The following is a 25,295-nucleotide window of genomic DNA, read 5'->3' as shown; positions in this document are numbered from 1 at the left end:
ATTTAATGTATCCCAGAGATCACTGCATAAGCAGCCTATAGAGATCCTCCTCATTCTTTTTAATAGCTTCATTTTATGTTGTGTGGGTATACTGCTTTATTCAGCCAGTCTCCTACAGGTGGGCATTGGTGGTTTTTTCCCCAGTGTTTTGTTGATAATTGTGTATATTGTTTCTATGCTTTATCTTTGGAGCAAATTTCTAGAAGTAGCCTACTTTTAGTTTATTTTAATGCTTTTGACATAAATTCTACCCAAATCACAACCTTGAGTAATAATAAAATTGGCCCATTTCCTCATTTTTCCCCTTTCTTACTTTTTTCTCCATTACCCAAATTTTCAAAAAAAAGTCTTAGAGTCTGTCTTTATACTGTTAAATATTCTTTTTTCTCTGAATTTATTGAGAATTTCTCTTTTTCACCATAACATGCCCTTGTTTTAAATTTCAGGAAGCTATTATTTCCTAGTTTTATGACATCAAAATAGTACATGTTTGTTGGAATGATTTAGAAAATACAAAAGGAAACAAATAAGGAAGAAAATAAAAATTACTCAGAAACCCTCCTTTGGAATGAATCATAGTTCATATTTGGAATCTATCCTCCAAGTCTTTCTTTTTTACTTCTTATTATGGAAAAATTCAAACATATACAAAGCTAAAAGTACAGTGTAAGGCACCCCTGTGTACTCTACCCATCACTCAGCTTCAACAAATATCAGTTTAAGGCTAAACATGTTTCATCTATGGTTCTACTACTCTCTCCCCCGACCCAAAAAAGCATGGATTATTTTGAAGTAAATTCCAGATATATAATTTCATTCACAAGTATTTTAGTGGGTGTTTCTAAAATATAAGGACTTTTTATTTTAAAAACAAAACCACAATGTCATTACTATTAAAAAGAACTCAGTACTCTCTTAATGTCATAAAATAGCCAGTTAGTGTTGTTTTCCCCATTGCCCATAAATATTTTTTTATGGTTTGTTAGAATCAAGATCCAAACAATGAGCTCGGTGCTTGTGATGACCTAGATGGGTGGAATGGGGGGTGGGGGTGGGGGGTGGGAGGGAGGTCCAAGAGGGAGGGAATGTAGGTATACATACAGCTAATTCACTTCATTGTACAGCAGAAACTAACACATTGTACAGCAGAAACTAACACAACACTGTAAAGCAATTATACTTCAATAAAAAAAAACCTGTCCAAAAACAAGATCCAAAGAATGTCCGTTTAATGTAATAAGAAGATATATTTCTTAAATCTTTCTTTTTCTCTTTTCTTTCAGTTTTATTTGTTCCAGAAACAGAGTTTCTTACAGAGTTACCCATATTCTGGATTTTGTTGATTGCATATATGTGGTGTTATTTAACATGTTCCTTTAACCCTGTATTTCTTGTAAACTGGCATTTGTAGAGGCTTGATCGGGTTCAGATTTTTTATGTTTTTGCTTGTTTGTTTTATGCTAATCCTTCACACATAATCATATATACATCTATGAAGTAGTGAATATTTGTTTGTTTTCCTTTATGTGATGTTAGCAGCGATTGATAATCTTTATTTGGAATCCATTATTTTATCAGAAGTCACAAAATATTATTTAATTCTATCATTTCTTCTGCATTTATTAGCTGGGATACTTCTGTAAAGGGAGAGCCATCCTCTCATCAATGTCTTGGTTACTCTGATGTATAGCTTATGCAAAAAAAGTAGAATAAAAGCTTGATTTTACTCTCATTTTTCAGCATCTTCCAAAGTTTATCGTGTGTTTTCCTTTTAAATTATCATTATGAACTTGTAGATTCAAATATATTTGGTATGTTTCAGTCTATAGCAGTTATTCTTATTAATACTCAAACTGTCCATCTGTTGCCAGTGGGATCCTCTTTACTACCTCTGATTTGGCTCCTTTTGAATTCCTTTTGATTACTGTTGGAATTTGTGGTAGATTCCAAACTTTCTGGTGTGACAAGATGTTCTAGGCCCATCTTGTCCATTTTCCTATGTTAAACATGAAATCAGCCACTTCTCTGTGGAGCCCTGGTTCCTTTTAGTGAGAAGTGGTTTTAAGAAGCCACAATTAGGATAGTTGGAGTTTTCATTGCTTCTGGTTGTTATTGCTTGTAGGTCTTTACAGAGTTGGTTAAATATGTATTTTTTAGAAGGAGAAAAATACATCCTGAGTTTATAATGATATTTCCAATTGAATTTAAAGGTTATAGAGTTTTTCTTGATTTTTACATTTGTATTTCTTTTTGTACTCTGAAAATCTTTATTCTTAATAACGTTAAGATAATTACATACTTGCTTTATTCTCATTGATGTATGTGTGTGTAATCATTTCAGAATTGTCTGTTTTAGAATAACAATGCCAATATTATTAATAATATAAAACTTTTAACATTTAATAAATTTATTATTTATTAATATTAATAATAGTATAGTTACTGAAAAACAGCTATTTGGTTATCTGTTATTAGTTACTTGGTCTGTAGGTTATATTGCACTAGGAATCTAATGTCAAATGTACGTATTTGAAAATTCCTTGAAATAACCACTTCCTTTCTGTGTTTATCCTGCTAGTATTTTGAACAGGTAAGTTTGTTTCACTTTGCTTTCGGTTCTTAGGGATTTTTTTCCAGTTTGATTTAATTTTGTCTTACAGTTATACAAAACATACTCACAGTTCCAAAGTCAAATGGATTCTATTTGATACCACCTTATAATATTTTGTGTGTGTTCACGAGGGATATTGAGCTAAAATTTTTTTCTTGCAATATTTTTGTCAGGTTCTGATATTATGGGGTTTTTGCCTCAAAATGTAAAAGAGATTGTCTACTCCTTTTCTTATTTTCTGAAAAAGTTTGTGAAGGAATAATATATCTGCCTGGTAGAACTTACTGGTGAAGCCATCTGGGTCTTCTCTGTAGACAGGGTGTTTTATTTTGTTTTACTAAAAATTCGATTTCTGTAATATCTATGGGGCAGTTTATATTTTCTATTTCTTCTTGTGTGACTTTTGATAATTTGTGTTTTAAGGAATTTGTCCATATCGTTCATATTGTCAAATTTATTGGCATAGGGTTGCATTATCCTTTTAATGCCTGTAAGATCAGTATTCTCTTCTCCATATTGGTAATTTTTTTTCTTCATAGACTTGCTAGGAGCTTATCAACTCTATTAGTCTTTTGAAAGAACAAGTTTTTTGCTTTGTTGATTCTCTGTTAAAATCCATTTTGGATCAATTGTGGATTTTGTGTTTATTTCTATTATTTCTTTTCCTCTTACTTTGGGCTTCATTTGTTCTTTAGCCAGCTCCTTAAGGTGGGAACTGATGGTACACATTCCTTTTTTCCTACATTTAAAGCTATAAATTTTCCTTTAAATACTGTTTTTGCTGCAGCCCACAAAATTTGGTAAGTTGTGTTTTTATTGTCATTCAGTTCAGCATATTTTTTAATGTCTTTTGTGATTTCTTCTTATGAGTTATTTAGAAGTGTGTTTAATTTGCAAATATTTGGAGGTACTACTAGACCTCTTACTGTTATTTCTAATTTAATAGTGTGTGGGAAAAGACCAGAAAATATACTCTGAATGATTCAAATTTAAAATATTTTTGGTACTTTGTTTCTTTCCCACACCTGACTTAGTGCCTAGCCATGCATTGCAGTATCCTAAGGAGTTGCAGTCCAAGGACTCAGGCCTCCCAGCCAGCCATGCTCTTATGCACATCTGCCTTCCTACCCCAAGTGCCTCCATTACGATACCTCTTTATCAGGCACCGACTTCCTTATCATGTATATGAAGGCAAACCTTGAAGATACTTTTTCTCCACTGTGACTCAGTACTCAATATTTTTCTACTAGCCCTTCCCCCATCTCTCTCTCCATGAAGTGGGAGGGGTCTTTTGTTTGGTACACCCTTGGCAGTGAGATGGTTCCATAAACCTGTGTTTATCCAGTAGACCTTCTCTAGGTGCTGTTCCATGGGGGAAAATGGAACAGTGGGGGAGTCAGCACTGTCTCTGGGTTAGCCTCTTGCTTATACTAGCTGATTAGTAAGTAATTAAACATTAAAGGCTTGACTGGTACTGTCATTTGGCTGTTGTCTTGTCTTCGTCAGCTTTTCTGACAACCAGCAGCTCAGCTCTATCTAGCACAGCTCAGCTCTTGACAGTTGAGTGTGGTATTCTTGAGAGTTGGATATGGTATCAGTTATATCATGGTACTTGATAGTGTTGTATAAATCCTCTATATTGTTACTGATTTTTAAGAATCTACTTGTTGTATCAATTACTGAGAGAAAGATGTTAAAACTTCCAAATCTGATTGTGGATTGTCTCTTTTTTCCTTTAGTTCTTTCAAGTTTTACTTTATATATGTTGATACTCTTTTGTTATATCTTTACACATTTAGGATTGCTGTGTTTTCTTGATGAATTTATCATTTATTGCCAGTGTTACTCTTTGTCTATTTTGCCTTATATTAATACAGGTACACAAGCTTTCTTATGCTTAGTGTTTGTATGGTGTATATTTCTGCATTTAACTTTTTTCTAATCTTTATTGGAGTATAGTTGCTTTACAATGTTGTATTAGTTTCTTGCTTTCTCCATTTAACTTTTAACCCATCTGTTTATGTTTAAAGTGCATTTCTTGTAAAGAGCATACAATTGGAATTTGCTTTTTTATCTTGCCTTGACATTGTCTTTTTATTGGAATAGTTGGACTGTTTACCTTTAAGTTAAGTAAAATTTAGTTTAAGCCCTGCCAGGGATGGGAGCATCCATATACATGTCTTTTATGAAGAACTTGGCACTTTTTGGAGTTTAATTCATTTAAATGTATTTGTGTCTTCAGCTCTGTGATGATTTTTTTTTTAATTCTGAATTTACATCTTATCTGAATTCTTTGTTTATCGTTACGATGGGCACAGTTATCGTAGCTGGAAGAAGTGGAATTTCTAATTAAATATTTATTGATCACCTATATCAATGATTCTCTGTAGGGGCAGTGACTTTCCCTAGGGATGTTTTCGAAATATAGCTGGGTTCTTTTGAATGTTTAATTAACTGGGTTGAGGGTGAAGGCTTCTGGCTTTTGAAGGACTGAAGCAAACCATGGATCTAGATCACAGCTTAGAAAGCTTTTCTGTAAAGGGCTAGACAGTACATATTTTAGGCTTTATGGGCCATATGGTCTCTCTTGCAGCTGTTCAACTCTGCCATTATAGTGTGAAAGTAGCCAAAGACAGTATATAAGTGAATGAATATAGATGTGTTCCAGTAAAGCTTTATTTTTAAAAATAATTGGTGGGCAGTAGTTTGCCAACTTCTAGATGTCCTGAAGTGCACAACAAAGAAATTGTCTGTGACCTGCAAAATGAGGACCATAGCTGGGGGTAAAATGTGTTTATAATTATCTGGGTCTGGCACCTCTCACGTAAAGCATTTTTTGCCTGATTTTTTTTTGAATTGCTGCACTTATCTATTTTACTATTCATGGTTTTACTGTCAGCTAAATCTTCCAGGAATGCTACCATAGTTTGATTGAGAAAAGATTGTACTTTGTTTTATTCGGAAATTTACTGAGTTTTTTTAAACCATTTTAAAAAGTTACAGCACTGATGGCAACACTGCTTGTGATAAGACTTGCTAGTATCACATACTTGTAGAAGTCTTCATTTGTAGTAATGCATTTCATTGATTCTACACACACATACACACACATACATACATATATGGCCTTTTTTTAAAATGTCAACTATAAATAAAAGATGTCAACCATATTAAGTTAAATACTGTAATCTTAAAAATCTAAATGTGTTCATTTTAAGTAGTTGTAAGCCTAAGTATTTAACTATTTGAGCCTTCTATGTAGTTGTATATGGTTATTAACATATTAAAGTTTAACAGTTGGTCATTATCTCTGTTTTTGATATAATGTATATGTGTGTTTTATTACCTATAAGTTTCATTTCAGAAACAGTAAAGACGTTGTAAATGTTTCCTCTTTGTATATAGAGAGAGCATTGAGTTTGACCAGGGTAAGAATCACCACCTGTATCTCCCCTGCTTAGTGTATATTTTGGGGATGGGAGAAAGAGACAGGAAGAGGAGAACAACAAAGATAACTCTAACTTACCCATTTGGAGGTTTGCAAAAAGCATGGTCTCATGGTTCTGTTTCTCCTCCCCAGTACTGCCTTTTCCAGACTCTGTGCTTCTCTAAGATAGGAACCCAGAAGATGACTGATCATTTCTTGCAGCTGTAAAAAACCATGGCTCAGGTAAATCAGTGTTTCCTTGCGCCCTCTTTAAATAATCACTTTTTTACAGAATACGTGCATGTTTGCATTCCTTATTCCTAAAAGTTCCTTCCTGACTCACCCCATTCATGAGTGTGCTTTCCAGTTTTTTCCAGTCTTATAAGTGATAGTGTCTTCCCTAAGTATGTCTTTCTAATCTAACCTATATTCACATACTTATGCAAAAGTCCAATGAGCATCTTTGACTGGGAACACTGATATAACAAAAGCAGAGTTCCTGATTTTTTATGATTTGTACATACCACCCATGAGAAAACTTTGACTTTCTCTTTAGACCTACATTTCCTGGTTAGACAAGATAGGATTTGGTCTTGACTGGGCTTAGTGTCCATACATGGCAAACCTCGTGCTTTGTGAGCTTTTAAGATAAGGAACATATTAGGGATTGAATACAGAGAGATCAGGGATCTTCCCTGGGAATCCGTGATTGACGAATACCAGTAGCATGGATCATTTTGAGATTCAACATTTTGTGCTAATCTTGAATGTGTAAGTTTAGATTATCTTTTCTACCTTTATGTTGCTTAGAATAAAGAAAAGGTAAGTTTTTAAGTGATTAATAGTAACAAGAAAGATCATTATTCACGTGATGATGCCGTTGAGAATTATAAACTCCCAAAATTAAAAAATGCTTACAAGGTTTTTATGTAACCTAAAGTGTTCAATGATGCACACTTATTAAGTCAGATATATTCATTATATGGAGCTATTCTACAGTCTGTTAAAAATATTTACTAAATTATTGGTAACCAGGAAAATGCTTATGTAATATTCTGATATAATGGTGAACCTGAGGTTTCAATAAATTCTTTAATTTTATGCAAATCTTATAAGATAGAGATTTTATAAGGTTTTACAGAAAACTATACCAAATTTTTTCTTTCTTAAATAGAGAAGAAGAGAAACTTGCATTTGTTGAGAATGCATGATATGTAAGACACCTATTGTACAGGGTGCTTGTGTATGCTATTTCTTTCAATTGGGACATTGCATTTACTTTATTAATTCTCAGATTTATGTGTAAAATGAGATATTCTATATGCAGGAAATATCTACAACAACAGGCATAAAAAGGAACTTCAGAAGCACCAATTTCTTTAGTGTCTTATCCATGTAAGAGGCTTCCCAGCCTATTTGCTCTGTTGCCTTCTTCGTGGAGAGCTCTCTATCATCTCCCCTTCCATTGAAAAAATATTTTCTTTATTTCCACAACTAGTATTATGTTTGTGTTTCAGAGATCAGTGATGTTCAGGGATGTTGCCATTGACTTCTCTCAGGAAGAGTGGGAATGCCTGGACTCTGCTCAAAGGGATTTGTATAGAGATGTGATGTTGGAGAACTATAGTAACTTGGTGTCCCTAGGTAAGGATATCTACCCCTAGTATTTCAGGATCTACCTTTGGAATGGCTGCTTTCTTTTCTGTTATTTCAATGTTGTTTTTAAGTGATTAACTGAATTTCTTATTATTCTCCAAGGAATAGTTTCAAATTACTGGAAGTAGACATGGATGGTTTCATTGGGTACATTTATCTTCTCCAGCCTTCAAATATAATTGCCTGTCTTCCTTCTGTCTTGATTTTCCCATCTAAATGATGACTTTAGTCTTTGGACACTTCAAGTCGCTGGAATATAATTGTCTCTTGCCCCTTCACTTCTCTTTCCCCCGTAACAACCCTTTTATGTAAACTTGGGAGTCATTTCCTTTCCAGATTTTTTTTTATATTTAGATTTATATCATTTGTCTCCATTCTTTAAAATGTACTCATTTATTCAAAATATATTTATTTATGGAGGGGCCTATTCTATGCCAATGACTGTAGTAGGCATTGGAGAAATAATGATCTAAACAAGGTTCCTATTTTGGTGAAATTTACATTCTTGTGGGAGAAATACAAAATAAATAAGGAAACAAAAATATATGTGTATGTGTGTGCATATTTATGTACATATATTTATTTATTTAATAAATATAAAAATTGCAGGTAGCAATAAACAGTATGAATAAAGGCGAAGTAGAATAGGCAGAGAAAGAACTAAATGGGGAATGGGGGGGTAGGTTATTTTAGATAGGTAGATTTTGTAGAAACCTCTCTAAGAAAGTAATATTTGAACAAAGACTTTACCAAAGTAGGGGCATGAATCAGGCCAGTATTTGGAGGAACAGTATTCCAGGCAGTTGGAATAGTAGGTGTACAGGACTTGGGCTGGGCATTAACTTTGTAGGAGGAACAGAAAAACATTATATCTAAAGAAAAGTGAATGATAGAGTAATAAGAAATAAGGATAGTTAAAGAATAGAAAAAAAGGAGTTGAAATTTTATTCTCTAAGGTGGTGCCCTCTGAATCCTGGCCGAAGCAAATGCAAATTCTCTCTGGAGGAAAGTAAGAGGGCTTTTAGAATTCTCACAAATTAATCAACAAAAGATGAGCTCACAAAGATCATCAAACCCACGAGGAAACAGGTCACAGGTGAGTTGATAAGTAATCTAAGGAAACAACAGATCGCATGGTAAAAGATTTAACATATTGGAATTTTTAAATGTAAATATAAACTATTGGTGAAATACTTAAAGAAATAAACTAAATTACAAAAATGAAAAGCAATAAAAGATTTTTATAAAGGAACAGATGTGAAAGAGAACTAAATTGAACATTTCTAAAGGTTCTGTTCTTTTTAAAAATAATTATTCTAAGGTTGATAAATTTGCATGAAAATTATTCTCTCTATAAAAAGACGTCATAAAGAAAGTAAATGACAAGCCGTGAATTGGGTGAAGATAATTGCAATGCATATTGACAAGAATTAAGTTAGTATCTAGAATATAAAAAGCTCCTATAGAGGTAAATAACCTTTTTGGAAAATTGGGTAAAAGACATTTATAGGCAGTTCAAGGAAAAGGAAATGCAAATAGCCAATAATCATGAAAAACTGTTCAACCTCACTAGCAATCAGGAAATGCAAATTAAAACCACAGTGAGATAATTATTTCACACGCCCTAGATTGGCAAAAATTGAGAAGTATGACAGTACCAAGTGTTTACAACTTTTAAATGCAGAAGTGCTATATACCTCATTATTCATAAAAGCCAAAAAGTGGAATGACCCAAATGTCTATCAGCTGATGAATAGGTGAGTAAAATTGGTATATCCTTACAATGGAATATTAGTCAGCAATAAAAAAGAATGAAGTTCTGATACATACTACAATACGGATGAACCTTGAAAACATGCTAAATGAACGAAGCCAGACACAAAGACTACATATTGTATAATTCCATTTATATGAAATGTCCACAATAGACAAATCCATAGAGACAGGAAGTAGATTAGTGGTTGCCCAGCACTGAGGTGGGAGCTGGGAGGTGAGGGTGGATTGGAAAATGAAAATGGGGAAATTGAAAATGACTGCCAATAGGTATGGGGTTTCTTTTTGAGGTGATAAAAATGTTATAAAATTTGATTGTGGTGATTATTGTACAATTCTATGAATATACTAAAAACTGTTGAATTGTATGTACTCTGAATGAACTGTAGGTATATGAATTGTATGTGAGTAGATCTGTTTTTTTAAGTGTACTGTACCTTACTGATGTCAGTATCAATTGGCATAATCACTTTGGAAAAATATATAGAAATTATTTCTAAACTTTTAGAAAAGTATTTATATTTATTTGGTTGCACTGGGTCTTAATTGCAGCACACGGGATCTTCATTGTGGCATACAGGATCTTTAGTTGCAGCATGTGGAATCTTCTAGTTGTGGCATGCAGGCTCTTAGTTGCAGCATGCGGGATCTAGTTCCCTGACCAGGGATGGAACCCAGGCCCCTTGCATTGGGAGCATGGAGTCTTAACCACAGGACCACCAGAGAAGTCCCTATTTCTAAATTTATATGCACTTTGGAAATAGCAGGAGTCCTTTTAAAAATTCCAGATCCCAGGCCACATCCCAGACCAATTAAATCACAATCTATGGACACGGGACAGAGATATTATTTTTTGAATTTCCCTAGGTTGTTCAAATAAATGTTCAGCCATGTTTGGTAACTACTATAATATGATATTATCTGAGAATTTATTTTTAAAATTTAATTGTTATTGCCAGTATGCTTGGATTTATTTCTCTCCTATTTTATGCTTTTGGATTACTCTGTTGATCTTCTTTGCTTCCTTTTAAAATCTTTCCTTAATCAGGATGGGTACAGTTTTTTTGTTTTTTGTTTTTTTTAAACTCCACTTCCTCCCTTGTTTAGTTTGGAAGGTATACACTATTTGTATGCTTTTACTGGTTATCTTTAATTTTTTATCACATGCATTTTATTCATCTTAATGCAAATGCAGTTTTGTAGTTTCTTAAATTATAATGATGTTAGGAAAAATATACATTTTTAATGGAAATTAAATATTTTACTAGATATTAATTGTTTTTATTTATAATAAAACATAGTTATTCAAGCCACATATAATATTTGGTCTGCATACTACTTTGTAGAGGTCTTGTAATAAACTATATGCCTCACTCTCATCCCTAGGATTTCAAGGCCAACAAGTTAAAAAACACAGATATCAAGGACTGTATCTACCTTGAAATAAATTGGTGGCTGCTGTGGCAGTGAATTGAGGTTTATAGAGAGATGTGATATTTTCATCTCTATGTCAAATACATATTTTATTTTCACAAAATTCTTGTCAGGCGTGTACCAGCAGTGTATGACTTACTCTTTTTCTACACTTTGACCAACACTAGATATCATGACTTAAAAATATCTGTAAATTTGTAGATAAAAAATTGAATAACATATTGCTGTGATTACTGGTGAGTTTAAATATTTTGAGAGTATTTCTGCCTGTTTTGGTCATTTAATCATTATCATTATTGTTTGTGTCATTTAACAAGTACATACTTAAGAAAGGCTATAGTTAATGTCTCCCTTCTCCCAGGACAATATAAAGAATCTTAGAATGTTTTAACTTTGGTTAATCTTTCCTATTTAATATGTTATTGTTGACTAATATTTTAATTCGGTTTTCTTTTAACCTCCCAAAATGGGCATTATTTTTGTTTTAAAAAATGGCAATATTTGGTTGTAGATTTATTCACATGAATATCATTTTATTTGCACACTATTCATCTTCCATCATACCTTCATACTGCGATCATTTTATTTATCATGAAATACATTAAGCAAGACCTATTGTTAGTAAATACTCTTCATTTATATTTCTGTTGTTGCAGTATAACCTTGTTTCATCTTCATTCTTGCCTGATGATTTAACTGGGTATGGAATTCTATACTGACAATTATTTTTTTCTCAGCATTCTGTAGATATTATTCCACTGTCTTCTGGCTTCTGTTGTTGCTCTTGAGAAGTCTACCATCTGTCTCATTGTTGTTCCTTTTGTAAGTAATCTGTATTTTCTCTCTGGCTGTTTTAAGATTTTTTTTAAGATCTTAATATAATTGATTATATTGTTTTATTTCTAGAACTTGTTATTTTCCCTCTCCTCTAGATCTTACTTTTCTTCTATATATTCTCTTCCTCATGGTTTTGATTTTATATTTTCATATATTTTAAGCATTTATATTACATGTGTCATTCAACAATTACAATTTCTGGGGAACCGGTCTAATTCTGCAGTTTCTTGCAAGCATAGGGGCTCTTGTGTAATGATGAATTATCCATAGCATTTTTTCTTCTTTTCATTGAGAGTCTAGGGCAAGACAAAAATGTACCTTGTCCTTTTCCTTTGAGATCAGATGGATTTTTCTTTTCCTTTCTCTGAACTGTAGGCCTTGGACAGTTCTGATTTTGTGAAGAGGTTCAGTGCTAGTCCTTGACGTTTAGTGGGCCCAAGGCTTTTTGTCTCTTGGGTTTTTTTCATTCCAGTAAGGTATAAACTTTTGGGCAATTGAAGTCAACAAATGTCCTGAGGGTAGCTGTGACTTCAGAGCATGCTGACCTCTAGTATCTGATGATCTCTTCATTTTGCCCCCTTTGGATCTGCTTTATTTTCCTTTAAGCATGGCATACTTGTAAAAGGGTATTTGATATATATTATCTAGCATTTCATGGTGTTTTGGGGAAATCTGATGCACCATTCACATACTTTCAATATTGAATCCTTCTTTCTTTGAACATGCTATATCTACTTTTCTTTTTATGTCCTTCTGTAAAGTTTCATTGCCTTTTTAAAAGGTCTTGCACATTTCTTGTTAAGTAATTTCCTCAGTACTTTATAAATTTTGTTGATATTATAAATAGAAATATTTTGTTCTCAGACAAAAATCATATATATACATACATATATAGGTAGAGCAAAATATTGCTTTCTGTAAATTGATAATAACCTTATAGAAATATCTAATAGTTTTGTGATGGATCATGTTGGATTTCTAGGTAGATAATTTTGCTCTCTACATATAATGTGTGATCCCTTTCTTTTCTATTTGTACCATTTTGTGAAAACTAATCAGTAGGAGCTGAATATTTGACTGTATCACAATTTGAAAACAATTATTGTCTTTTTTCAGACTTTATTGGGAGTGCTTCTAATGTTTAAAGTTTTTTTATTAAGTATGTTTCTGTCGGTTTCTGGTAAATACCCTTAATTAGGTTAAGGAAGAGCCATTAGAGTTTTTAATAGACGGTCTGAAAATACATTTTCTGATGTTGAACTATTTCTGCATTTGTGGGGTAAACCTTATTTGATAATGATGTATTAGTCCTTAAATACACAGCTCAATTCTATGTTGCTAATATTTTCTTTTAAAAATTTACCTATGTTTGTGAGATTGGATTAGTTTTCCACAGACTGGACTGTTTGTGAGCTTTCTTTGTCCAGTTTTGTTACCCGAGTTCATTTAACTTTGTAAAATGACTTGGGTGGATTTCCATGTTTTTTTATGTTCAACAACAGTTATATATGATCTTGCCAATAATACCATCAGTCATCAGTATCTGTTGCTTTTTAGGAGCACAGACATTGAACTCAAATTTTAAATTCTTAAACAAGTGGCCCAAATGGTCAATTATTGAAATCAATCAAGATCTCTAAAACAAAGGAGCCTTAGTGTGGGGAGACAGCCTGATTCAGCCTGCCTCTTTATCTAAGTATGTGCCTGGCAATGTGTTTATTTGATCCAGACATGGTTGAAGTGAATGCCTTGACAGTCAAAGCTTAAGTCATACTCTTGCATTACAAAAAAGAAAAAAAAGCCAACTGTAAGGCTTAACACTATAGGAAGGCATGGAGAAGAGTTGCAGAACTTCTGTGCCCTCTCCAGGTGCACCACCCTTCTAGCACTTCAAAGTGTTCACTGACCCAGAAGCTCTCTGAACCCCTCCTGTTAGGATTTTTCATGGAGGCTTCATTATGTAGGCATGATTGATTAACTCAGTGGCCATTAGCAATTAATTCAAATTCCAACCTCTCTCCCTTTTTCAGAGGTGGGAAGTGGCTGAAAGTTCCAATGCTTTAATTACATGGTTGGTTCCCCTGGCAACCAGCTCCTGTCCTTGGGGGCTTTCCAAAACTCACCTCATTAACATAAACTCATGTGGTTGAAAGGGACATGTTATGAATAACTAAAAACATTCTTTTTACCTTTATCACTCAGGAAATTCTGAGAGTTTAAGGAGCTTTCTCCCAGAAAACAGGGACAAAGTCCAAATATACTGCTTCTTCTTATATCACAATATTATAGTCCTCTACTTTGTGGATTTATCAGTTTCTCTTTGTAAGGCTATCAATTTTTGTTTATTTACTTCAGAGCTAAGTTGTTAGTTGCCTAAGGCCATGACTGTTCTGATTCCTCTTGCCTGACTCTAAGATGATTGCCCTGAGCTGATTTCACTGGAAACTGATAAAGAACTCCTACAAACTTAAGCTTCATCAATCTACCTCCCTGCACCCATAGTCATTCTGCCTCTTTTCCTATTATCATAGATGAATTTCTGTGCTTTTATCTAAGTCCAGTACCTCCACTTATATACTAAATGCCAGTCCTACTCATCTGTTTGAGGACATTGTTGAAGTGATTGCTCTCTTAGTCTCCTGAAACATCAGCTTGTCTATATCTGTTATAATCGTTTTTATCAGCATGTTACCAAACTCAGGTTCGGCTATTCACCACTTGAAAGCTAATACTTGAAAGACAAGTGTTGGTTAGAAAAGAAAAGGTTGCTTTATTCAGGAGGCTTGCAACCTGGAGAGAAGGAGGACTTGTGTCCCAGAACCAACTCCGAAGATTCTGCTTGGCCATGAAAGTTTTTAAAGGGATAAAAGGAGAAACGATCTCAGTTAATCATTAAGGTAGCGGGTCAGATTCCTAGTCATTTTCCATTACATGCAGACTTACTGACTCTTGTGATCTTCCTTTAGATGCTATCTTGTTCATGTAGTTTGCTCGTGGGATTACTGAAAGGAAGGCTGGGGAAAGGATCTTGTCATCCGTTAATTATTCTTCATTTCTGCTTCTTTAAGGAAAGAATCAACAGATTAGGCAGGGCATTGTGTGATCAGTAGATTTCAAAGGTGTGATTGGGCTGGAGGTTAGTTAAGCATGGGGGCATCTGGTGTAAAAGTTAGTTAAAATATAGCTTCACTGAAGTGACAAGACAAAAGGCCTTCTGCAAAGTGCTGGTTCCTGCAAAGAGTTGTTTCTTGCAGAGAGCTACTTAAAAGCACACAAACATGTAACTTCGCTCATCTTAAAAGGAAAAACAAAACAGACACAAATCTCTAAACACATATTTTCCTCTTGCTACAGCCCTATTTCTCTGCTACTTTCTACAACAGAACTTCTCAAAAGAATTTTCCATGCTCCCTACCTCCAGCTCTTCTCCCATGCTCTCTTAAATCTGCTTCAATCAAAATTTATCCCCATTTCTCCACCAAAACTATCTAGTGAAGATCACTAGTATCCTCCATATCACTAAAGACTTTGTTAAATGAGAAGTCACCATTTACCTCATCTTTCAGCATGTGACATAATTGATCATTCTTCCTTAAAACACTTGCTTCACTTGGCTTCTGGGATTCCACACTCTCCTAATTTTTCTCCATCTTCCTTGTCATTGGCTGCTCCTTCATTTTTTTTTCTTTTTTTTGGCTGCTCCTTCTTAATCTCCTTTGCTAGTTTCTTCGCATCGACCTGACCTCTAAATGTTGAAGTGCTCGAGGGCTCAATCCTCAAACTTCCCTTATCTTTTCTTCCCTTCTCTTCCCATCTTTTCTGTGTCCAAAGGCTCCCTGGATGATTTCATCAAATCCCATAGTTTTAAATGTCATCTATTTGTCAACGATTCCCAAATTTATAAATCTAATCCATGTATGTCCCCAGAACCCCATATACGCCTGTCTACTCAACATCTTTACCATGTAAAGTCCAAAACCAAATAGTTCAAAACCAAACTCTTGATATTCTCTCCCAAACCTTCTACTATAATGAGAAGTTCACAGTAAACAGCACATTTATTGTTCTGGATGCTCAGGCAAAATACTTAGAGTTTTCTTTGACTTTTCTCTTTCATATTGCATGTCCAATCCATCATCAAATCCTCTTCATTCAGAATATATCCAGAATGCAATGACATCTCACTTTCTCCACCCCTTCCTCCACACTGTAGCCTGAGCCATGTGGATTATTGCTATAGCCTCCTAACTTCTATCCACCTAGCTTCTGTATTTTCCCACTGACTATCTTTTTTTTTTTAATTTAAACAAAATAACCAGAAGGATCATTTTTAAGCAAAGTCAGAGTTTGTCATGCTGCTTCTCACAACCTTCCAATGACTCCCCATCTCAGAGTAAAAGATTTCTTAAAATTGCTAAGACTAAGATTTCCTTGTCTTTTTCCTTTGACTCCAGAGGATTTTTTTCCTCCCTCTGAACTGTAGGCTTTGGATGGTTCCAATTTTGTGAAGAGGTTTATTTCTAATCCCTGACCTATTATTGGTCCAAGGCCTTGTCTCTTGGATTTTGTTTTTTTAATCATTAAGATTCAAATGTAGGCCATTGAAGACAGCAAATGTCCTGAAGATAGCTGTGGCTTCAAAACATGTTTACCTCTCTAGTTTCTGTTTTTTATTTCATTGTGTCCCCTGTGGATCTTCTTTACTTTCTTTTATGCTTGGCTTACTTTTAGAAAGTGGTTTGTCATGTTTTATCCAACATATTTTTGCGTGTTCTTCAGGAAATCTGATGCACCATTACATATCAGGTGTATCCACTGTCACAGTCATAATATACAACAGTTGCATTACACCCTTAAAATCCCTCATGCTGTCTCTTTGTTGTCAAATCCTTCCTCCTTCCAACCTATGTAAACTGACCTATTTTCAGTCCTACAGTTTTGCCTTTTCCAGAATATTATACAAATGAGAATCAAAATTTATAGCCTTTGGGGTCTGGCTTTTTTCACTTAGTAAAATATATTTAGGATTTATCTATATTATTGCATAAATCAATAGTTTGTTTCTGTTTATTGCTGAGTATTGTTCCATTGTGTGGAAATACCAGAGTTTGTTGATTCACTCACCTTTTGAGGGACATTTGTGTTTCCATTTTTTTGGCAATTATGTATAAAGCTACTGTGATTTTTGGTGTACAGATGTTTATCTGGATATAAGTGTAAATACCTATGATTGCTGGATCATATGCTGCGTATATGTTTATCTTTATAAGAAACAACCAAATTGTTTTTCATCATGGTTGTACTGTTTTGCATTCCCATTATGTAATGTATGAGAATTTTGTGTGTGTTCTTTTTCTTGATCTATATGTCCATCCAACCTACTCTTTTTAAAATAGAATACCAGGAACTTTATCACTCCAGACTCTTTCCCTTATATTGAATAATTGCTTTTTTTTCTCTCCAACATCCCCAGCATTCCGTAAGATTACAGAAGCCTTTTGTTATGTCTTTGACCTGTAGCAGTGCCTGAGAAATGATAAAAGATATTCTTCTGGGATGAACAAATAGACTTGCCTTGGATAGAAGAGTAAATAAGAAAAAACATGAGAGGGCATAAAGAAACAAAACAGGGTGAACTAAAAATAAGTAAACAAAAGCAACTTGGTATTTTCATTGGTTAGGATAGGGAGAACTAAAGAAGATAACCATGGTTAGTACCTAGGAAGTAGTATGCAAGAGGCTAGGCAATTGGAGAGGTATATGATCACTTTTTGCATTTTTATCTTAAATTTAGTATGGATGTACTTTTGTTTGCATCTGTAGGGAGGTATTGGGGAAGACACAGATCAGTGGTTTCCAGGCATCTTCCCCTAGGGTGAAGAGAGATCTACTGCAAAGGGATGGCACAAGAGTATCTAGGAATAGTAGAACTGTTGTTGTTTATCATTATTGTGGTGATGGATACATAACTACAGCCCTCATAGGTCCGTTTCTTTTGTCTTTTTTCTCCTGATTTTTAGTTAAGTTGTCTTTTATCCTCATTCACCTGGTCAATTTTTATTGAGAGCTAGACACTGTAAAGAGAAATTATAAAAGCAATTTTAAGCCTTCATCTTCAGTGAAGATTTAGGTTTGCTTATGACAAGAGATCTTGAATTACCTCAGTCCAGATATCTGAGTTTGAGATGATTCAAATATGATTCATACTTCAGACCCTGCCCAGACTGGTCTACTGTTTCTCCCTATTCCTCATTGTAGCCCTCTGGGCTCCCAACCCAAAGTATGGAGAATTTATGTTGAGTCTTGTTCTCCAATTATTGTCACCCAAGACCCATGAAATGGTCCAAAACACTGTTTAGTTTCTCCACATCTCACTTGCCTTTTCTAGAATTGTAAGACCTCCCCAAATGGAACAGTAGCCCCAAATGTTGGACTTATTTCTCTGAGTTTTCATATCTTTCAACTTTTAGCCCACCAACTCTTTATTCTTATATGAATTCTCTAATGCCTTCAGTCAGGTGCCATTTATATTTTGTCCAATTTGTATAATTGCTCTCGTCATTAGAAAGGTTCATTTAAATTACCTAGTCTTCTGTTACCAGAAATAGATGTTTAAGATTCAGGAACTGGCATTTAAATTGAGACCTTAGGTTGAGAATTGGCTTATATAGAGTATCTCAGAACAGTCCAGAGACCTAGGACAGGCTCTAGGTAGTTGTAAGTTGAAATAGGCTTTGTGATTTTCAGAGCTAAAAGGAAGCTAATATGTTTGGCAAATAGTGAGCAAAGCTGAGAAGGCTCATGGGGAATCAGATACTTAGGCAGGAACCATGGAGAGCTTCCTCAAAGTCATGGAAGGCATTTGGATTTTATTTTAGAAGTTTAATTTGGAAGCTATTTTAAAATTTTAGGCAAAGATAGCTAATCATAATCTGAAGTTGAATCAGAATCTGTTAGTGGAAAGCATTAAAACTAGAGATTTCCAAGCTCTTTTTTCTGATTCACTAGATTCAGATTCAGTTAGTCTTGTGTGGTTATTTGGGAATCTTTAAGGTCCCTAGGTGATTTTGATCCCCACCAAAATTTGAGAACTATGGACCTATAAGGTTTTCTTAATCTCTTCCCTTATCTTCTTTTTTAAAAATTAATTAATTTATTTGTTTATTTGTTTTTGGCTGTGTTGGGTCTTTGTTGCTGCACAAGGGCTTTCTCTAGTTGCAGCGAGTGGGGGCTACTCTTCGTTGTGGTGTGTAGGCTTCTCATTACAGTGGCTTCTCATTGTGGAGCATGGGCTCTAGGCACATGGGCTTCAGTAGTTGTGGCTCGCTGGCTCTAGAGCGCAGGCTGAGTAGTTGTGCATGGGCTTAGTTGCTCCACAGCATGTGGGATCTTCCCAGACCAGGGATCGAACCTGTGTCCCCTGCATTGGCAGGTGGATTCTTAACCACTGTGCCACCAGGGAAGTCCCTTTCCTTATCTTCTAAGTGTAGTTTTCATTATTCTCTGATCACTCATGTGCCCTTTATACATATTAATATATGAAATCATTCTAAACTAATGTTTTTTCAAACTCTGGGTAGCAACACATTACTGCAGCATGAAATCAGTTTAGTGGTTTTTGACTTTTTGTGTGAGATAGAGAAGGTGGGATGGAGAGAAAAAGATGACTAGAATAGTGTAGTGTAGAATAGAATAGAAAACAATAGGTATTGTTTTATGAAACTTTGCATGTATCAGGTTGTGATGTGAAAGGCAAGTAGTACACAATATTTGAAAAACTCTGAGGTAAGCCAGTTATTTTCTATGGATATTATTTCCATATATATTTTTTCACATATAGTTTTTTCTACTGTGGAAGGTCTTTTGAAAGACAAAAGAAATTTTTGATGTTCTCTTATTTTTCAGACTTGCCTTCAAGGGGTGCAAACAAGGACTTAACTCCAAAAGAGGATACTTATGAAACAGAATTATCCCAATGGGAAATGAGTGCCAGGCTTGAAAACTGTGATCTTGAGGAGTCCAATTCCAGAGATTATTTGGAAGTCAAAGGCACATTGGAAAAGCAACAAGAAAATCAGGAGGAATATTTCAGTCAAGGGATGATCATATATGAAAAAATGTCTATTTTCAATCAGCATACTTACTTATCTCAACTTCCCAGGTGTCATTCTACTGAGAAACCCTATAAATGTAAGGAATGTGGGAAGGCTTTTAGACGAGCTTCACACCTAACTCAACATCAGAGTATTCATACTGGTGAAAAACCCTATGAATGTAAGCAATGTGGGAAGGCCTTTAGTCGTGATTCACAACTCAGTCTTCATCAGAGACTTCATACTGGTGAGAAACCCTATGCATGCAAGGAATGTGGGAAAGCCTTTACTCAGAGCTCTCAACTTATTTTACATCATAGGATTCATACTGGTGAAAAACCATATAAATGTGAAGAATGTGGGAAAGCCTTTATTCGAAGCTCACAACTCACCCGACATCAAAAAGTCCATACTGGGGAGAAACCTTATGAATGTAAAGAATGTGGGAAGGCCTTTACTCAGAACTCACAACTTACTCTGCACCAGAGACTTCATACTGGTGAGAAACTCTATGAATGTAAAGAATGTAGAAAGGTCTTTACGCAGCTCTCACAACTTATTCTTCATAAGAGAATTCATACCGGTGAAAAACCCTATGAATGTAAGGAATGTGGCAAAGCTTTTATTTGTGGCTCACAGCTTTCTCAACATCAGAAAATTCATAATGGGGAAAAGCCATACGAATGTCAGGAATGTGGAAAAGCTTTTATTCGCGGCTCATTACTTATGCAACATCAGAGGATTCATACTGGTGAAAAACCCTATAAATGTGAAGAATGTGGGAAGGCCTTTATCCGTGGCTCACAACTTACTCAACACCAGAGAATTCATACCAATGAGAAGCCCTATGAATGTAAGGAATGTGGAAAGACCTTTAGTCATGGCTCACAACTTACTCAACATCAGAGGATTCATACTGGTGAGAAACCCTATCAGTGTAAGGAATGTGGAAAGGCCTTTAATCGTGGCTCCCTCCTTACTCGACATCAAAGGATTCATACTGGTGAAAAACCCTATGAGTGTAAAGAATGTGGAAAGACCTTTAGTCGTGGCTCAGAACTTACTCAACATGAGAGAATTCACACTGGTGAGAAACCCTATGAGTGTAAGGAATGTGGGAAGTCTTTTATTCGTGGCTCACAGCTTACTCAACATCAGAGAATTCATACTGGTGAGAAACCCTATGAATGTAAAGAATGTAGAATGGCCTTTACGCAGAGTTCACATCTTTCTCAACATCAGAGACTTCATACTGGTGAGAAACCCTACATATGTAATGAATGTGGGAAGGCCTTTGCTCGTGGCTTACTACTTATACAGCATCAGAGAATTCATACAGGTGAGAAACCATATCAGTGTAAGGAATGTGGGAAGGCCTTTATTCGTGGTTCACAACTTACTCAACATCAGCGAATTCACACTGGAGAAAAACCCTATGAATGCAAGGAATGTGGGAAGGCCTTTAGTCACGGTTCTCAACTTACGCTACATCAGAGAATCCATACTGGTGAGAAACCCTATGAATGCAAAGAGTGTAGAAAAGCCTTTACTCAGAGCTCACATCTGTCTCGACATCAGAGAGTTCATACTGGTGAGAAACCATATCAGTGTAAGGAATGTGGGAAGGCCTTTACTCGTGGTTCACAGCTAACTCAACATCAAAGGGTTCATATCAGTGAGAAATCTTTTGAATATAAGGAATGTGAAATAGACTTCAGTCATGGCTCACAAGTTTATATATGAATTATCTGATGCTTGTGACTAATATAGAGAGCCTTCTCTGGTCATTAATTCATTATCATCAAAGAATTCTTAAAATGTGAATTTGCAAACACATTTGCTTCATAAAGTTCAGCATCAGTGAATTTGTATGGGGGAAAGATAATGATAATGTAATCCATGTAGAAAAACCTACTAAACTTTAGCAAATTATAATAGGGAATAATTCTGTTAATGTAAATATAGGAAGACTTTTAGCTATAGCATGTCTTTTTCAACATTATCTTGACTCAGTTGATTTCCTTTGTGACATTTAACATGATAATTAACCACTGCTTTGGTTTAATCAGTTATCAGATAGACCTAAGACTAATTCCTTATAAGATTCTTGGAAGTATTATGTAAGTAGTTACATAATAAAGTTCTTAGGACAGTGCCTTCAACATAGCATATCACAGATATAAGCTACCATTATGACTCATGTCATTTTAGAGAATTTGCATGAGAGGAGGACATTTATTAGTATAATGAATGTTGAGAATCTTTCATTAACATTTAACCCTGATTTTTTTAGTGGGAGGCACTGTATGCTATAATGAATATGAGAAAGCTTTCATTCACATCTCATCCCATATGCTGTACGAGGAAATTCATAGAGTAAAAAAAAAACCACCTGTACATTTAATCAGTGGATTGCTGAAGAGGTGTGAAGTGAATTGTAACAAAGTCCAAAAGCTCATATTTTCTACCATCTCTGACCACAGTTCAAGAATGTTACTTAGAAATGAAAAAAATTGGATAGCCAAAATAAATATACTAGGAAATTTTTAAAAACTTGAATGCACAGCTTTTGAATTAAACCAAAAAACTGACATTTATAGACTATTTTGCTATGAAAACTGATAAGAATTTGTGTCAGAGACTGCTATTTCCCTACCCAATATTCATTTTCCCTTCTTCAGTAATAGAATTCTTGGCTGAAAAGCTATCTCAGCCTCCCTTGCAGATCCACAAGATGTAAGTGGTATTTGTATGAATAGGACATTTAAGAAATCCTTATTTCCTCCCTGCACTTTTTTTGTTTCCCTGCCTACAATGTGGATATTTAATCTGCACCTCTGGCAATTTTATGGGGACCTTGAGAATGGTATCTGGGTATTAAGGATGTTGGAGCAGAAATACAGAACACGTCTACACCTATGCTGATTTTATGAAACAGTCATACCAATTTGGGTCTGCCTGCCTTCTGTATTTCTTTATATAAAATTAAACTTCTTATTTGTTGATGCTGTTGTCATTTTGTTATTGAAATTAATAATTATTATGGATATAAAAGTTTGTACCTGGAAGTGGAGTGCTGTGGGTAAAAGAAATCTCAAATATGGCATTAACTTAGGGCGATGGAGAATGAGGATCTGCTCATTTCAGACTAGGAAACTGAAATGAGCAGACTCCTTACCATCTTACAAGGAAGATCTTGTACCAATTAAGGCTGTAATGTTAGGGGAAATGGAAGGAGTGATTCAGAATGTGTGTGTTGGTTGTTTCTTTCTGCTTTCAGTAATGTCCTGTGAAAGAGATGAATTTAGTGTACAGTTAGCTACAGAGAGGCTGCTAGCAGAGATTGAAAGTGACATTGCTTTGTTAAGAGATGCTATGTCAGGCCTGCAGGTGCTCAATCCAGGTTGATGGTAAATTCACAGTTTTGAAACTTATGGGATTCAAAACACCAAACTGATTCTCTACCCCCAACTGAAGCCATTTATAGTGATTTAAAGTAGCAGTCTGAACAAAAAAGTGAGACCATTGCCCCAACCATGCAAAGGCAGTGAGCCTCCTAGCAAAGATGACTTTAAAATGCTTTCCCCACCCAAGCCTGTCATTCTAAAATTAGTTATATTTATTAAGTATTTACTGTATTCCAGCTACTATCATAGGTGTTTAGGATATACTGTATTAATGAGCAATTCTAGCAGGAGGAGATGGAATAATAATAAATTGTAGAATATGTTAGAACATAAATGATATGGGGGGAGGTCATTCAGAAGGAGTTGAGAGGAATATGATAATATTTTTTGCTGTATGAAATAAAATGATCAGAGTCGACCATGGAGAAGGAAAGATTTGAGTCAAGATTTGAAGGTATGAAGGAGTAAGTCTGCAGTTATCTAAGGGAAGAGCATACCAGACAGAGGAAAAAGCTAGAGCAAAGGCTTCACAATGGGACTATGCTGGTGTATTTGAGGAATATCAGGGAAGCTACTGTAGACGTCTGAGCAAGGAGATGATTGATAGAGGAGGTCAGATAACAGGGCCATATCTTGTAAGGCCTTGTAAGTCATTGTGAGCATTTTGGATTTTATTCGGAGGGAAATGGGCAGCCCTTGGAGAGTTTTGAGCAGAGGACATGATCTGACATGTTGCTATTAAAACAAACAAAAAAACTAAGTGGGTAGGAGGCTATGGCATTAATTCAGATGAAAGATGATGGTGGCTCAGACCAGGATGGTAACAGTGGTAAGAAGTGGTTGGATTATAGATATATGGTAAATGTGATGGAGCAGGCAAGATTTGTTTAGGGACTAGATGTCAGTTGTGAGAGGAAGATAAAAGTCCAGGGTGACATTAACTCAAAGGTTTTGGTTCCTAGCAACTGGAAAGATGTGTTTCCATCAGCTGAGATATGGAAAGCTACAGTTCCATCAGTTTTGTGGGAGAAGACTGGGAGTTCAGTTTTGAATGTTTGAAATGTCTTTTAGACACAAAATGACAATGTTGAGTGGGCACTTGGTTGTTCTAGCTTGTACTATGGTAGAGATTATATTAATTTGGTAGTTATTGCCTATACTTACTTAAAATAAGGAGGCAGGCTAAGATTTTTAAGGACCTACATGTAAATGAGAGAAGAAGAATAGCAAAGACCGATCCACAGTGTGTTCCAGCATTAAGAGTTCAAGGATAAAAGGACAGACCAGCAAAAGACGCTAAGGAAGACCATGAGATGGAAGGAAAACCAAGAGTCTGACATTACAGAAGCCAAATGAAAGTGAGTCAAAGGAAGGATAATCAATGGTATCCGTTGGCAGGTTACATAATTAATTGTGCAAGGCTTGAGAATTGGCTACTGGATGTAGCAATATTGATGTTACTGTTGACCTTGAAAAGAGCAGAGTTATTTTTGTTGTCTTTGTTTTAGAGTGATTGAAGTGAAAGCCTGATAAGAGAAATTGGATACACTGTTTGGAAATGTTTTGCTGCAAAAAAAGCAAAGAAATATGTTAATAATTAGTGTAGCAGTAGGAATAGGAGTATTTTTGTTTGTTTTCAGGATGGGAGAATTAATAGCAATTCTGTATGCTGGTTGGAATAATCCAGTAAGCCGGGGGCGGGGGCGGCAGCGAGTGGATGATTCAGGACAAAGAAGTGAAAATTACTGGAGCAATGACCTTATATAGGTAGAGGGGATAAGATTAGTGGATGGAAGGATTAGGTTTTTAGGTGATACCATGGGAGGCTTATTCCTGGCAATAAAATGGCAGGATATGGGGTGCAGATGATGGGAAGTGAGTAAATGACATAGAAGAAGTCTTGGGAAGTGTTCCGATTCCTTCAGTGCTTTCATGAAGTGGTAAGCAAGGTTAGCTGAAAGTATGGGAGATGAGAAGTTTGGGGTTTAAAAGAAAAGAGAGAGGAAATAGTCACTAAAATGAGATAGTTAACGTACAGTATAATTAATTGTTGCCTG

At 35.2% G+C, this 25,295-nt stretch overlaps 1 protein-coding gene across 5 annotated transcripts in view; it reads left to right on the top strand.

Moving 5' to 3' along the window:
- LOC307179339 (uncharacterized protein) overlaps window positions 1–25,295 on the top strand; it is a 47,486-nt gene that overhangs the window by 3,999 nt on the left and 18,192 nt on the right. Inside the window, exons 3-5 of one of the 5 annotated variants that reach the window (XR_013825366.1) lie at window positions 6,192–6,281; window positions 7,556–7,682; window positions 19,644–21,170. Coding sequence is in view for 4 of the 5 variants with exons in the window: in XM_079908344.1 (XP_079764470.1) it covers window positions 6,273–6,281; window positions 7,556–7,682; window positions 19,644–21,574 (2,067 nt within the window). In the remaining variant the exon portion in view is untranslated. Of the gene's footprint in view, window positions 1–6,191; window positions 6,282–7,555; window positions 7,683–8,657; window positions 8,791–11,638; window positions 11,724–19,643; window positions 23,114–25,295 lie in introns of those variants that run through there. The other 4 variants (XM_079908344.1, XM_079908347.1, XM_079908346.1 and 1 more) reach the window with 4 other exon arrangements.

Source organism: Stenella coeruleoalba (assembly GCF_951394435.1).
Source record: "Stenella coeruleoalba genome assembly, chromosome: 20".
NCBI lineage: Eukaryota > Metazoa > Chordata > Mammalia > Artiodactyla > Delphinidae > Stenella > Stenella coeruleoalba.
The sequence above is the reverse complement of the archived record's forward strand: the minus strand, read 5'-3'. Positions and strand labels throughout refer to the sequence as shown.